The sequence below is a fragment of the Danio rerio genome, chromosome 11 (assembly GCF_049306965.1).
Source record: "Danio rerio strain Tuebingen ecotype United States chromosome 11, GRCz12tu, whole genome shotgun sequence".
In the NCBI taxonomy this organism is placed as follows: Eukaryota; Metazoa; Chordata; class Actinopteri; order Cypriniformes; family Danionidae; genus Danio; species Danio rerio.
The window spans coordinates 26040375-26057389 of NC_133186.1; the positions used below are offsets into that span (position 1 = coordinate 26040375).

The window sequence follows — 17015 nt, forward strand, 5'->3', positions numbered from 1 at the left end:
AAGGACAGTCCTTACCCCAGGAAGAGGAGTTCTAGTATTTGGGGGTTTTGTTCACAAGTGATCGGACTATACAATATCATCTGCAATATCATCACTATGCAAATACACTTTTCCCAAGAACACATAATATTTTATTCTTAATTTAATTATAGTTGTTCTAACAATTGAATCATAGGCCCTGGAATCAGAATGTGAAAATGTATACATCCTAAATAAATCATAATAAATGTTAAGAAATAATGATTAGCCAGTCTGTAATACCAAGCAGCAAAATGAGCTCTTTTGTACGGCTTGGATTAGAGCAGATGTCTATGTTTTAATTGTGCGCAAACACTTATGTTAACAATTGCAAATATTTGTTTACAAATAACAAACATTAGTTCTATTTCCATCACAGCATTTTGTAGCAGTTAAACACTGTGAGGTAACCTGGAGCTACGTGTTGAAGAATAAAAAAGGAAGTATGTAATAGCTTGACATTCAAAATTGCACTGTGAATTAAAAATATTGATTCATTTTTTTAAAAGTGCACATTAACTCTTGCTAGCATTTAAAAATTTAGATATTAGTTCAAAATAGTTGTGAAAACTATTACTCCTTTTACTGTTTATTTCCTTATGGACCAAAAGAAAATGTGTCCACCCCAATATCTATACATAAATCGCAATGCCATGCTGTACTAACAATTAAACCTGTGTGTAAACATGCACAGGTTTCTGGATGCCTGTGCCAAGTTAACTTGCTAGTATTTCATTAACATAGTGTTCTGCCATTTTGCAGTACTAGTATACATGAAACAAATCTGATGATGTATTATTATTTTTATGTAATTGAGGGATTACAGCCCTGACTATTAGCCTATAATGTCATAACACCCACAAAGATAATATCACCTTACCGTAATATGCCCGTTATATGACTTGTTATTAATTTTATTGCCCAGTTCTGATGAAGTTAGCCCTTATCAGCTGTACTTTGGAACTATTAATAATGTATAAGTATACATGATCGTGAAGGGGCTTTCACCAAACTGGCCATTCTCAGTGCAGCTGACACAGGTAAAAAGGGGACACCTTAACTCCTTTCCTTTCATTAGTTTCTTTATTAATATTGTTCATACGCACAAATCAATTGATTTTGTTTTGTTTGGATTTCAGCTCACTTTATTTCTCAAGCATACTGGTTTGGATCAGGATCAAAATGACTAAGTTGACTATATTAGCAGGTATATTGTTGCATATTCAGTTTTCTTAAATTATATTTGTTATTTAAACACATTTTTAATTATAATTGAATATGTTTTATGCATAATTCTTGTTTTTCTTTTTTCTTTTTTGCATAGGACTGGGCATCTTGCTGTCATTACAGATTGGTAAGAACCTTTTCATTACTATAAAATAATAAATGTTTCTACATGAGCTTTTTAACAAGATCATAATTGTTTTTGACAGTGTCCTCCACAAAACTGGTGTGCTACATGACCAACTGGTCCCAGTACAGACCTGGAAATGGGAAGTTCTTGCCAGAAAACATCGACCCATTCCTCTGCACTCATGTGGTTTACGCTCTGGCAACCATCAGCTATGATAATCAGATCACCACCATTGAATGGAATGATGTCGATCTGTACAAGTCAATGAACGAGCTCAAGAAAGTGTAAGCAAATGCTGTTTCTACAGTATAGTGCTATTCTCGAGCCATAAACAATGGTTAATGTTTACACACGTCTTGGGTTGAAAGATTGAACCAATTTATTGTTGTTTTTACATTTGTTATTCATATATTTGTATACTTTTGGTTTATTTAAATTTTGTATATTTTTATAGAAATCCTGCACTGAAGACACAGCTGTCTGTTGGAGGATTGGTCAATGGTGTCAGTCCGTAAGTAGAACAATTAGCACCATTATTGTAGTATTAAATATTTATTTATTTATTTATTTGTATTTAGTTAGTTAGTTAGTTAGTTAGTTAGTTAGTTAGTTAGTTAGTTTTCAATTTAAATTCAAATTCTAGTTTATTTTTTAATTTACTTTTTATTTTATTTAATAATGTTTAAACATTTTGTGATCATTTGTTCATATATACAAACAAATACAGTATATACAAATGCACACTTATTTAAGCAATTAATGGTCATAAAAATACACTTGTGGCTTTATTTACATAAATATGAATAATTAAAAATATATATATTTCAACTATAAATTAAAAATATTTATTTAAATTAGTGCTGTCAAATGATTTATCACATCTAGAATAAAAAGTTTGTATTTATATAATCTATACATATGTACTGTGTATATTTATTTATGTATATATTTACATATATATTTATGCTAATATATAGTTGGTAATATATATCAATATTTTTATCTAAAAAAGTGCGCACAAATATATTTTGTAAATATGAACTTTCATTTCTGGTGCAATAAATCACAATTAATCATTTGACAGCACTCATTTATATGTTAAAGTTATGTAAATAAATTAGTAAGTAAATGAAACCACTCGATTTAACCTGATGCCTACACCAGAATGTGACAATGACTTATAGTATGGTATTAATAATTGTTCCTATTTTTTATGTTGTGTTAATCATGCAGCAATATGATAACTCTCCAGTTTTTAAAATGCTCTTCAAACTTAAATCCCAAGCTGCTGACAAGAATTAATGAAACACATCACATGTGCTCACTGTATGCCTCTCTTTGCACTTCAGATACATTAACATGGTGGCGACTCCAGAAAACCGCAAAGCTTTCATCCGCAATGCATTATTGTTCCTGCGGCTCCATGAGTTTGACGGCATGGACATTGACTGGCAGTATCCTGGTCATAATGGAAGTCCACCACAGGACAAGCAGAGGCTGACTACATTCATCAAGGTGAAGAAAATATGATGCACATTTACTTCCAGCTATAATGCATATAAATTCAACTCCACTGAACTTGTGTTTACTGTGGGATCTTTCTCAGGAAATGAGAGATGCAATTGAACAAGAGGCCATCGACACAAAGAAAACTCCTCTGCTTCTCTCCATCAAAGTGTCCGCCATCAAAACCACTATCGAAAATGCTTACGAGGCCAAAGAGGTTGCAAGGTAAGTTCACGCATATGGAAATCTGATTGATGCAAATCACATATTTTACATACAAAATCATGTCTGGATTTCACAGATATTAAAAAAAATGAACATTTAAAAATAATAATTAAAAAAAAAAAAATGAAAGCTAATCATTTTGACCTCAACTGTGCATATTTGCAACATATATTTCAAAATATTGCAAAAATGGCCATTAGCATATATTTATGTTTATGTATATTATTATGTATTATATATTTATGTATATTATGTACATTTAAAATTACAAATTTATGTAGAAAATATTATCTATATATGTGCATACACTCACCGGCCATTTTATTAGGTACACCTAACTAGAACCAGGTTCAACCCCCTTTTGCCTTCAGAACAGCCTTAATCCTTTGTGGCATAGATTCAAGAAGATACTGGAAATATTCCTGAGAGATTTTGGTCCATATTGACATGGTAGCATAACGAATGGTTATTAGAGTTACTGTTGCATTTCTATCAGCTTGAACCAGTCTGGCCATTCTCCTCTGACCTCTGGTATCAACAAGGCATTTTCTCTTTTTCAGATCATTCTCTATAAACCCTAGAGATAGTGTGTGTGAAAAATCCTAGTAGATCAGCAGTTTCTGAAATACTCAAACCAGCCTGTCTGGCACCAATAACCATGCCACGTTCAAAGTCACTCAAATCACCTTTCTTCCCCATTCTGATGCTCGATTTGAACTGCAGCAGATCATCTTGATCATGTTTGCATGCCTGAATGAATTGTGTTGCTGCCATGTGGTAAGCTGATTAGAAATTTGCGTTAACAAGCAATTGTACCTTATAAAGTGACTGGTTTGTGTTTATTTGGCCATATATCAACAAGCAATTGTACCTAATAAAGTGGCCGGTTAGTGTATCTGGCCATATATCAAAACGTGATATAGCAGAATAACTGTGTATGTGTCTATGTGTCTATATTAAACTTTTTTCTTTTTTTTTTATAGTTTGGTGGACTTTGTGACCATCATGTCTTATGACTATCATGGCCACTGGGACCCCATAACAGGACACAACAGCCCTCTTTTCCGTAGCTCCTTTGACACCGGAAGCATCGTTCACCACAATATCGTAAGATCTAAACGCATATATTTCAAATCCATCAATTTAGAGCATCATTTTTAATCTGAGATTAATTTGTTTCCTTCGTCAGAATTCATCTTTGGAATTCTGGCTTGGCAGTGGAGCTCCTGCTGACAGGCTGCTGCTGGGTTTACCTACATATGGACGCACATTCATGCTCTCTACTTCACAAACTGGTCTCGGGGCTCCAGTCAATGGTCCCGCTGATGCCGGCCCCTACACACGCGAAGCAGGCTTCTGGTCCTATTATGAGGTTTTAACATCATGCTTTTTCATATAAAACAAGCCCTCACAATAAGATTTGTTTCAGAAACCAGGTCTTGTGTCACTAATTGGTGAACTAAAATCTCGCAAAAATAGCTTTTAAGTGTACAAACAACACCATTAATATGTTTGAAATAATTATCCTTTTTTTTTATTTATATAATGTATATTAAAACAGGAAACAGTTATTATGTTAATCAAAGAGTGGCGTATTGGCTTCTTAAAATTGGCCTATGAATTAAAAAATATATATGTATGTATGTATTATAATATGTTTATAACAGTAAAATGGAAAATAATTAGTTTAATAGTTAGTATACTTTAAAATAATTCTACAGATTTTATTTACAGATATAAATTACAGAAAATAAATTCTGACAAATGCAGATGAAATACATGCAAAAACATTCATATTTTTGAAATGGGTCACTTACCAATTATAAAAGCTATGTTAAATGACAATAATATTTCACATTATTTATATTTTTATAAGTTTCTATGCTCAGTAAGGCTGCAAATTACAACTAAAATAAAAGTAAAAACTGTAATATTGTAAAATTATATTATAATATATTTAAAGCTGTTGTATGTAAGTTCTTGACTCTTCTAAAGCATAAAAATGTCATATGTTTGCAGACTGAAAAAACATACTTGTTTATCTAGAAAACAATGGTAATATCAGTTATTCTCTTTTAAATTTGTGTTCCGTGCCAAAAATGTGAGCACTAAATGAAAGTAGCAGCTCTTGGAATGAAATATACATTCAGAGTTATAAAAATCTGCATGAGGTGTTTTTTTAATTTGCAATCAATACAAATATCACTAACTTAAACTTTAGATTAGCAGCTTATAGTGTAAAGCAGTGGAGTCCAAACTCAGAGTTTAGCTCCAACTCTAAAAAAAATCTCAACCAGCTAATCAAGCTTTAACTAGATATACTTGAAATTTCCTGGCTGATGTGTTGAAGCAAGTTGTAGCTAAACTCAGCACGGCATAGGCCCTTTAGAACTGAGTTTGGACACCTCTGGTGTAAGGCTTGATCTTCAGACTCAGACAACAAGCTCGCTCCTGTTGTCAATCTGGCAATGTATTATTTTGAATTTGGACTGCAATGCCTAGTTCAACCACTAGGTGTCTTTACTGATCTTTACTGCGCCCTACTGCTCTATAACATTTACACTGATAAATCAGTAGGTGGCAGCAAGTGATCGTCTTGGGTGACTGACTCATTTATTAATCACTCAAAAGATTCATTCTGCAACAAAATAAGCTATTTCCCATTGTTATTGTTTCACTGAATCATTAGCTCGATTGATTTGTTCACAAATGCAGATTTATCCAAGAACACCATTTCTAAAGTTTTTTTGCTCTCAGCAGCCAGTAATTTATCAAGTAATTTATGTTTTTTTTTTTTTTTTTTTGTTACTATCCACAGATTTGCCCCATGGAATCAAGCGTCCCCATTCATTGGATTGATGAACAGATGGTGCCCTATGCAGTTCAAGGACGAGCTTGGGTTGGATTTGACAACCAAGAAAGCATTACCGCTAAGGTAAAATCAGCTCCTGTTTTTCAACAGTGACAGGTTTGACCAACAACATTTCTCACAAAACTGGTCTTGTATTTCCTTTAACAGGTGCAGTGGCTTAACTCCTTAAAACTGGGCGGAGCCTCAGTGTGGACATTAGATTTTGACGATTTTGCTGGCCGCTTCTGTTACAACGGAGCTTACCCTCTTGTCAACCATCTGCGAAACTCACTGGGTAAACAAGTCACCATTAAACTGCAGAACAGCAGCATATAATTCTGTTATATGCTTCATAGTAATACTGAATCTCTCGTCACAGGTTTCCCACCCAAGCCCACCACTACACCACGTCCCACCACGACCGCTGACCCTATCAACTCTTTCTGTGTGGGTAAACCAGACGGGCTGTACCCACACCCTACTGATGCCAGCAAATACTTCCACTGTTTCCGTGGAAACACATACCTGCAGCAATGCCAACCTGGTCTGGTCTTTGTTGACGCTTGTAAATGTTGTGATTGGCCTTGAATGTAAGTCAATACAGCAGTCCAGACTTCAACTATGATGTATCACCTTGTCTTCCATCTATCCAAGCTCATCATCTGAAAGAAACACAATAATAATGATAATAAAAGTGACTAATTTTTATGCATAGCAGTATGGAGTTCTTTGTAAAGTACTGGTTATATATTCACTCTCATCTAGTTTTCCTCTTGTTGTGCAGCAAAACTATGTCCTCTTTTTTTCTTTCACTTTAAATAAAGATATTTATGACAATCTGACTTAAAGTGGTCATCTGTAAATAATATATAAAAAGAAAAAAAGGCTTATATATATGAACAGATTCATAAACATTTCACTCATAATTAATTTTTTAAGACAGGATAGATTGATTCCCAGAGATGGGTTGCGGCTGAAAGGGCATCCGCTGCGTAAAAACTTGCTGGATAAGTTGGCGGTTCATTCCGCTGTGGCGACGGCGGATTAATAAAGGGACTAAGCCGACAGGAAAATGAATGAATGAAAGGATAGATTGAAGGGGATAAAAGGCGTTTTACGTCACTCAACAATGATGTTTGCTGTTTGTTATAACTATTTTAAAATGAGCTTTAACAACACAATTCTTGAGTTTTAGCAGTGAATCCACCTAACCTATCCACTTAAATGAGTAAAAACTATGCTAATTTAATTCCTTCATGTTGTCCGAATACGGAAGCCAGCATTTTTTACAGTGATGTTTACCGTGCACCCATCAAGCCACATATTAAGGGGTTTCTATGAAAATCAGCTTAATTTATGAGAACAGATTAATGAGCATTTTCTATGTGAACTGCAGGGGTATCATTTACAGTAAACTGTGTCCTACTCTGATTAATAAAGTCATATTGTTCCCTCTGACATAATAACTGTATGCTAGACAAATTGACTTGAAAAGGACAGTTATAAAATTACCCTGGCCACGTCATAAAATACAGACTGTTCTGATAATGTTACACAAGCACAAGGACCTAGATTTCTTTATTCTTATATTACAGTCGACCTAATAAACTATCTGAAGAAATCTGGGACACTTTGTTTTGGCTAGATTAGATAGATTTGTTTAAACTGTAAATGTGCACGTTCACACATGAATTAGTATTTATATATATTATATATCAGTAAATACTCATTCAGCTAAGGTATAGAAGAGTTACTAAGGAATAAACATTTTATTTTTAAAAGGATGCATACAAAGTTAGCTGTGCATTAGGGTAACATTTAATATTGATGTCAATGAAATAAATGTCTAATTGAAGTTAATATGCTGTTTTTGAAAGGATTATGCATTTATTTAAGTAAAAACTGTAATATTGTAAAATATTATTTTGATTTACATTGTTTTTACCTTATTTTTATTTCTTCACCTTAAATGTCACCCCACATTATATGTGTATCATTGTGACACTTTAGTTTAAGTACCACTTAGCAACTGCTATTCCCTCCCTGCTTAAGATTATTAGTAAGAAATATTAGTACTTAATAGTATGATCTCATTCTACACCCTACACCTACCAAATACCTAAACCCAACTATACTAACTATTAATAAGCAGCAGAATAATAGTTTAGTGAGCTTAAAGTCTTAGTGAATGACCTAAATAGCAAGAATTTATTCTTAAAACAAAGTTTGACCCATTTTATTTATAGTTTTTCAAGATAAGTTCAGATTTAGAATTTTTGTTTGTTATTTTTTATTGAAAACTTACTAATAAACAACCCACATGTAGAAAAGTGACGAGGGATTCATATTTTGTTTATTTATTTAGCAGCAAATACTTCAGTTGCCATAAATAGGACAGCCTTTTTGCAACATCTTAAATGTATTTGATATTTTTGATCAATGCATTATTGTTTATTTGGAAGTACTTTCTCCATGCATTATTTTACTTTAAACCTTTACAGTAAATTGAATATGAAAATGACAATTTTGCAATGTAAAATTGAAGTATTCTACATAGTTATGTACATTATAGTCTTTTGACAATAAAGCTTTTCATATCTTCTATCCTTCCTTTTTTCACACTGAAGTCATCGCTTGGCAATGTTCCAGTGATAAGATATGAGCAATACATTACTGAAATTCTCTTTCAACATCTCCACAACTTATTTCTTATTACAAACATCATTCCATATATTTATTCTTTACTATATGAGTTTTTTAACATTACTATGAAATGAAGGTTCTTCAGGATGATGACAAAACTGTTTGGTGATAAGCAGGGTTTAACTGCCTACTGTTTGGTTTCGGTCTCCAAAACATCAGGAGAATATTGCACCGATTCTGGAGTGATAACCTTCAAAGCACCAAACTGATTATTACATGGTTCAGATAGCACAACAAGCTTATATAACACAATTGCAACTGTAAAGATAAATTTCTTATATAAGACCAATATTTGGAGAAGAAAATTAAGCCCATAAAAGTTTGATTTGCAAATTGCACGGAATCCTTTCATTTAGATATCTAATCACAATAGAAATAATGATGACCGTTTTAATTACAGTCTTCATATCCAATAAGAAGTCAACAATCTTTAAATATTATTTTATCTCTTTATTGTCTATATTGAGTGTTTTCAATTATAGTGTGGTTATTCACTTTTATGTTTATTGCATATTGTCATTTCCTCATTATATTTTCTGAATTAAATGATATGACGGTTTATCTGGGCCAGTGTTATTTTACACTGTTAAAAAAATGGAACATTTATGATTAAAACAAAAACTGCAGTTGGAGAACTACCATGTTTTATTAATTTCTATTGTTAACACCACAATGTTTTGAAATGTTCACATTAAATATATCTTTGTAATTTTGTGTGCTTATGTATTTTAAATATGCCTATATATTTGATATTTTATAAACTGTAATTGCTGTTATTTGCTCAATTCTGATTGATTGACAGATATTTTTCTGGAAACAGTAAAAAAACATCTTTGCTGCTTGTTTAATCTAATTATTTAAAATAAGTTGAATTAACACAATTCTTGAGTATTTTGTGGACATCTTGTTCAGTCCACTTAAATTTGTAAAAATAATTAATTTAACTTAATTGATTTGTGAACCCTGCATTTTTACAGGGTATTTACTATCACCAAGTTTAAATTCTTTTAGTTTAGTACTTTAGATTAAAGTAAATGAAAACAACAAATGTTTTATATATTATATTTCAGCCAACATCTGTTTTATATGAAAATTTAGTTTGATTATTTTTGATTATTTTTGATAGTTAACTACGGTAACCCTGATTTGACCTCAGGACTATACACATTTTTATGCAGAGGTTACAGGATCTTGTACTAAATTCATATCAGTGTACCAGACATTTTTTTTCATCTTATCAAAGATTTTAGTTTCACACTGTGGGCCAAAGGTATTTCAGTTCCACATGTTATTGTCCATTTTAAGTCCATAGTTTACAGTTGATACCATATCTCTGTCCTAATAAATCATTCCATATGGCCTAGAGACAACTCCCAATTGCTATAAAAACCCAGGGGTCCTAACGTTTCTCTTTACATTTTGCTTGCTTGAGGTACCCCAGGTATGTCTGACTGAAATTCAGCCTTCATTTGTATGCCTGCTATTAGTTTACATGTATTAACTATTCTTCGTTTCTCACAGAGAAACTGGAAATAATTATGGGGAGACTCACACTTGTAGCAGGTAAGATGCTGATATAATATACACTATACGCTAGTATGATTTATTCCTATTGATCATTTATCATTATTCAATTTCATTGCTTTTAATAGGTTTGGGCTTGGTGCTCTGCCACCTTGGTAAGTCATTAAGTATTTATTGCCTCAACAGTATTATCATACTATTAATTGCTGATGTGTTGAAATTGGAAAGACGTCATTCTCCATGTAAAAATGTATAGCTAATAATTTTTTGTGTGTGTTTCTATAACCAGCCTTTTCCATGGAAATGGGCTGCTACTTCACCAACTGGTCCCAGTACAGGCCTGGGATTGGAAAGTACACTCCTGCAAATGTCGACCCTTTCCTTTGCACACATCTTTTCTATGCTTTCGCCATGATCAACCATGCCAATGAGCTTATCACATATGAGTGGAACGATGAGACTCTGTACAAGGCCTTCAATGAGCTCAAAAACACGTATGTATTTGTTAAAGCCTCACCCTCTCAGATACTTTACAATACACACAAAACCATTCATTCCTAATTGTGCCTCATTTACATGGGCTACCATATAATATACTATATTTTTAATTAAAATGGTGATATTATTGTACTGTCATTTACTTTTCTGTCGCAAAATAGAAAAAAAAAACATTAAAATGATGCTTCATGTTAGAATTTGCGCTCTGCTTTTGTGGACCGTAAACCCTGTCTACTTTAACTTGCTTGGCAGTTTCAAACATTTTGGCATTGAATAATGTGTAATAAATGTAATATTAAATACTTTAATATAGGGAACGTTTGATTCTGATACTAACTGGTGTGTAACTTATTTTCAAACTTTTTAACAAAAAGAGTTGACAATAATAGGTTTAATTTTCCGCCATTTTGTGCTTAAGCTCATGTTGCTAACCTCGAATAAGATACCACATGGCATGTCTAAAGCAGAATTTTATGCAGTTTCATCAGAATATAGTTTTCAAAACGTGAATGAGACATTAGCTTAAATATCACAAAAATGATTGGTGTATCTGAAAGTTTTGTATTCATTAAACAGATAATGAGAGAAGAAGAAATGGCAAGCCTCAACGCATTCCAGAGTTTTCCGCCATAGGAAGTGACGTAACTTGGAGTCACATGCTTTTTTTTTATTAGTGCTTTAAAGGTTGCATTTTCAACATCATAGATGTTGGCCAGAACAAAGGCACTGTTTAAATGACTGAAATTACAGATAATGTGGTAAATAGATTCTCTTTACAAATATTTTTTTAAAATTCATTCATTCATTTTCTTTTCGACTTGGTCCCTTTATTAATCAGCAGTCACCACAGCGGAATCAACCAGCACATGTTTTACACAGCGAATGCCCCTCCAGCCGCAACCCAGCACTGGGAAATATTTATTTAACTTAGTAAAGTCAACACAAAAAAGATGAAAATATGGTATAAGAGAAGTAAGAAAGTATATTTTAAAAACAAAATGTATCTAATACAAACAATAAATTTAGAGATGATTTGATAGCATTTGTGTTTTTACTCAAAACTGTTTCATCATTTTTAAGGTTTATAGCTGAGATGCAAAATGTACCCACAATTCTATCACACATTGTTATTTATCATAAAATTCTAAAACATTTATCCCAATTATCCTTGCAGGAATCCCCATCTTAGAACTCTTTTGGCTGTTGGAGGATGGAACTTTGGTTCCACACAGTAAGTATTCTCTATAAACATGATGAAGAGCTGTTGTATCTTGTGAAATGAAAATCCTAAAGATCTAAAACTCTACCTTAAATTCATCTCAGGTTCTCCATCATGGTGTCCAGTGCTGCAAACCGACAAACATTCATTCAGTCTTCCATCAAATTTTTGAGAACTTATGGATTTGATGGTATGGACTTGGACTGGGAATATCCTGGATCAAGAGGAAGTCCACCTGAAGACAAACAAAGATTCACTCTGCTGTGCAAGGTGGGTTTGATCACGACCAAAGGGTTGTTAAGCAAACATATTGGCACACTTTATTTAATCTCTTTTTATGTCTGTTTTCCTCTTTGTAGGAACTTCTTGAGGCCTATGAGGCTGAGGGCAAAGCCACTGGCAGACGCAGACTGATGCTGAGTGCTGCTGTATCTGCTGGCAAAGGCACTATTGATGATGGTTACGAGATTGCAGAGATTGCCAAGTAAGTAAGAGAACAATGAATCATAATATTTGTGAGCAGGCTTAGAAGGAAGTAGCACGAGATGTTTTAGACTCCTCCTGACTTTCTTGATCATTTGGTTCATTTCAGATACCTGGATTTCATTAACATCATGACTTACGACTTCCATGGAACTTGGGAGCGATTCACAGGACACAACAGCCCTCTGTACCAAGGCTCAAAGGATGAGGGAGACCTTGTCTACTTCAACACCGTAAGAACTGAAACACTATCATCATTTAGTCTGGGATTTTCACTCTCTCAAATGAATGCAACAAAAAGGTCCTCCGTTTTAAAACAACTTTCGTCTTGGCTTAGGACTATGCTATGCGCTACTGGAGGGATAATGGCACCCCGGTGGAGAAACTCAGAATGGGCTTTGCTACATACGGTCGCACTTTCCGTCTGACATCTTCAGATACCAGCGTTGGAGCTCCAGCTAGTGGACCTGCTTCAGCTGGAACCTACACTCGCGAGGCTGGATTCTGGTCTTACTATGAGGTGAGAGATTGAGAACAGCCATTTTGTCCAAATGATGGAATATCTAAAAGAATATCTAATAACGCTTAATATGTCTGTAGATCTGTGGCTTCCTGGAGGGAACAACAGTCCAGTGGATTGATGACCAGAAGGTGCCCTATGCCACAAAGAACAGCGAGTGGGTTGGATTTGACACCAAGGAGAGTTATGAAACTAAGGTAATTCTGAGTCTTTACTGGATGTTACTGCGTTTCATTGTCACTGTTTGTCAGAAACTGATTATCACCTCTAAATTCAAAGGTCCGTTATCTGAAAGACAAGAAATTTGGTGGAGCTTTCGTGTGGGCACTTGATTTGGATGACTTTGCTGGACAGTTCTGTGGGCAGGGGAACCATCCTCTCATGGGACACCTGCGCAATCTTCTGGATATTGGTATGAATATTTACCAGTTGTCTTTCAAAGAGAGAAAGGGCTATTTATGAACATAATGTCATTTAGACTTTCACATCTTGTCTTGCTGCGTTTACCATATAAAAGCCATTCACACACAAAAAATGTTAGCCATACTCCTGAGAACTTGTTTACTATTTAGTAAAATCACTAAAACTATTTAGCGGAAATCCCATTAGCTTTAAAAAGTGCCCATTCTCACTGGTAATCTCTGTAAATGGAAAGAAACTTGAAAATACACTAAATACTGTTAGATGATGTCATATAAGCTGTATTCAGAAACAAGAAATGGTTTGTCCAAGGGTGTCACTATTGTTTCTTGGTGATTTTATCTTTTTAAAATGGGGCTTTGATGATTGCAAAGTGAAAAAGTTGGTCATTTGCCAACACTGGCAGGCAAAGGGTCCTTTGATTGGCCAATTGTTGAAAATGCCATTAACATGCAGCATTTAGTAAGTTGTTTTCTACAGAGATAAATGGCTCTGAATACAACCCACATAGCAAAATTTCTCTGGCCCAACTTGGCCCACACAATCAGGTTTTGCTTGACCCACATGTAGCAGTGGATTACGGTACAAGACTGGACCAAGTCTGGCTTCCAGACAGGGGTCTAACATAGACCATATCTGGGTCAAGTCACAGCCAAGTTAATAACTCATAACTGGTGCTGAACTGGGCCAGATAGATTGGTGTGTCGGAAATTGATAAACCCATGAAGCACTGCTCTTTAGGCACAGTATGGGCATGCTTTTTCTCAAAGAGACCTGATTGGTAGAATTTTTTCTTTACTCAAACATTATTTTAATGTATTTTAAATGTGGGTCAAGACAGGCCTTATGTAGCCCACATATAAATTTTTAACATCTGAGCTTAACACTACATTTTCCATCTGACTCAAGTCTTGTGTGCCGCCATAAAGACGGTGCCACCTCTGCCATACCAGGGCCATATTTGGCCCACATGCTGTATGGTAGTGCTGGAAGAACGCCTGCTGTTCCAGCTTTATGCCAAATCTGGGCCAGAATTCTTTGCTACCAGGGAAATGATGGAGTTTATGAAATTTGTCTTGTTTGGTCTTCATTTTAATCACTAGGTGGCGCCGCTCATTCCAAGCTGTTCAGGCATTCTGTAGTAAAAGTTAAAATTGCTCTAAATAAATATGGCACTGTTTAGTCACTAAGTGAGTCAAGAATTCTAAATAGATCCGGCCAAATATTCAGAATGTTACAAGCATACTCACTCTATTTTAAGGTTTTTCAATCCAGTAGGTGGCAGTGTCACCAAACCTACCATCTGTAGACCTAAAGTTGTATTTGATAGGCTTTTGCCATTGTGTTTTAAAAATGGTATGCAATAGAAACCTTTCACGTGAAGGGGTTTCAGTAAAAAATCGCAAAACCAGAGTTTGACACCAAAACTCTTAAAAATTTGGATTTTTATTGGCATTAATGGTTGCATGAAGAATCATAGAACCCAATGGAACATATAAAGCTTTCTTTTAAATCTTATCATCTTAGAAAATAAGTACAATTCACTGTAAGGTTATTTGGGAACCAAAAATATTTCCTCTGGTATCACTGTGAAAATATCATTTTGGACCCTTTTTATAGTACAGCTAATACTAAATTAATGTTAATACTAAAATGGTAATATTTTTTTTCTCTTCAGAATTGCCTCCTCTGCCTCCCCCCACAACTGCCAAACCTGGCCAAAGCACCACAAGACCCACCACTACCACCACCACCACTACTCATGCTCCAGGACCAGGATTCTGTAACGGGAAGCCCGATGGACTCTATGCTCACCCTGACCCCAACAAATATTACAGCTGCGCTGGAGGCCAGACATATGTGGATAATTGCGGAGCAGGCACTGAGTTTGATGAGAGCTGTAAGTGCTGTGGCTGGCCTAAACACTAAGTGATCACTGAAGGCATCTACATACAGTGAAATGGGACACTGCACATTTGAATAAGCACACACAAATGAATCTAAACATCTGCAACTACAGCTGTTTCATACAAAGGGAATTGCTGTAGACTGAACATAATTCTTTGTGCTTTATCTATCCACTTGAATGTATTTTAAAAGCATGCATTGCTTATTTTTTGTTGCTATTTTTTTAAAAATCTGTCAACGTGACTGGTGCTCAACAATGACTTCCCTTCAAAGCAAAAAACAAACAAAAAAAAAACTCATATGAATAAACAAACCTTGCAACCACCAACTGTGTTTCTGATTGCATTGTATTTTTTTTAACACAACACATGATGGTAAAAAAATTGTGGTCTGGTAACATGCCAGATTTAACAGCCCGGTATTATTTGGGGCTCTTAAAATGAGTTTTATAGATTTTGTAATGGAAAACCCAACAATAATAATTCAGATATTCATATGAGATACTTACAATTATGAATATTAGTTAGTTAAGTTTTTTTGTGGAAATTTTGTTTGCTATAATGATTAGGCTAAAATAATTATTTATTATAATAATTTTTAAGTTTAAACTTAAATAGAAGTTATAAATTTCTGATAGATATTTTGGTAACTTTTCATAACAAAAACAGCATGATCAGATTACATGTAGCTGTCACAAATTCATAATCATGTTAATTAAGTGAAATCACAAACAAAAATGGAAACACAAGATAACACTACTGTGAGAAATGATCTGGAGACAGCCGTCATTGTAGACCTTCTTCTCTTCCCCCTACCCCAGTATGCATACCGTACTGTATGTTTTTAATGGTGTATAAACATTGACAATTTAGTGAACTGTGAGCTGATGTTGAATAGTTTTAATTTTGTGATTCTATTTATTTAGGCCTATTTATTGATATAGTTTTTTATGGTAAATTTAAGCAATCTTTAGGACATTTGTATTTTTAGAAGCCAACCAGGCAAATCACAAAAACTGTGATGATAGCTATTACTTTGTAACAGTAGCCTAAAAGTGTCTATAATAATATGACTGTGGAAATGTCCGCAAAAATTGCATTTTCAGAATCAATCTCAAAATATAGGTCATCTTTTATGTCATTCTTTAGCTTTTTTCAGATTTTTATTATGTGACAAAGTGAAAATACAGAATCACAGTACATCATAAAGAAAAGAAAAAAGAAAAAAAAGAAAAAAAAAGGAAAACAACAACTAAAGCAAAAAAAAAACAAAACAGAAATGGGTATATACATCACATAAAAAAACATATAATTTCGAAATTTCAGTGGTTTTAAAATGCTTTTTTTGTAAAAGAGTTAGAAATAGTTTCAAAGTAATAAGTAAAATATAAAACAAGGTTTTTGGTTTGTATATTTAAAAACTTAAATAATAACAAAACCAAACAAAAAATTTCCCATAGTAAGGAAACGTCTTTATCAACATTCTCAATTACAAAAAGGGAAAAATCTTACCAAAGCAAATTAGAATAACTGCATCGCTAAAATTCAGTGTGTTGCCTACAAAAGGAACATTAGTATCAATATGTTTTTTGTTTAATGTAAGATGAATATGACTGTATTCATTTTACATATTCTATTTTTTTTTTATCTTATTTGTAATTAAGTAGCAATTTGAGATGAGCCATGTTTTTTCCAATCAATATCAGGAACAAAAGAATTCCAATAAAAAGTAATATTTGGAACTGATACAATTCCATAAAGAGCGTATGAATTTGTTCGAAGAATTT

At 33.8% G+C, this 17015-nt stretch overlaps 2 protein-coding genes across 2 annotated transcripts; both read left to right on the forward strand.

Annotated features, from left to right (window-relative positions):
• Positions 1–1024: 1024 nt before the first annotated feature.
• On the forward strand, positions 1025–6796 carry chia.1 (chitinase, acidic.1). Its single transcript, NM_213050.1, is given in 12 exon segments — positions 1025–1058; positions 1158–1225; positions 1343–1372; positions 1452–1656; positions 1827–1883; positions 2722–2887; positions 2979–3103; positions 4087–4210; positions 4293–4475; positions 5922–6038; positions 6123–6249; positions 6334–6796. Coding segments are annotated over 11 exon segments (1368 nt in total). The 5' UTR covers positions 1025–1058; positions 1158–1200; the 3' UTR covers positions 6543–6796.
• A 3290-nt stretch (positions 6797–10086) lies between these two features.
• chia.2 (chitinase, acidic.2) lies at positions 10087–15557 on the forward strand. Its single transcript, NM_213249.1, is given in 12 exon segments — positions 10087–10098; positions 10179–10220; positions 10310–10336; positions 10471–10675; positions 11854–11910; positions 12003–12168; positions 12258–12382; positions 12491–12614; positions 12719–12901; positions 12982–13098; positions 13181–13313; positions 15000–15557. Coding segments are annotated over 11 exon segments (1413 nt in total). The 5' UTR covers positions 10087–10098; positions 10179–10195; the 3' UTR covers positions 15251–15557.
• The last annotated feature ends 1458 nt before the right edge of the window (positions 15558–17015 follow it).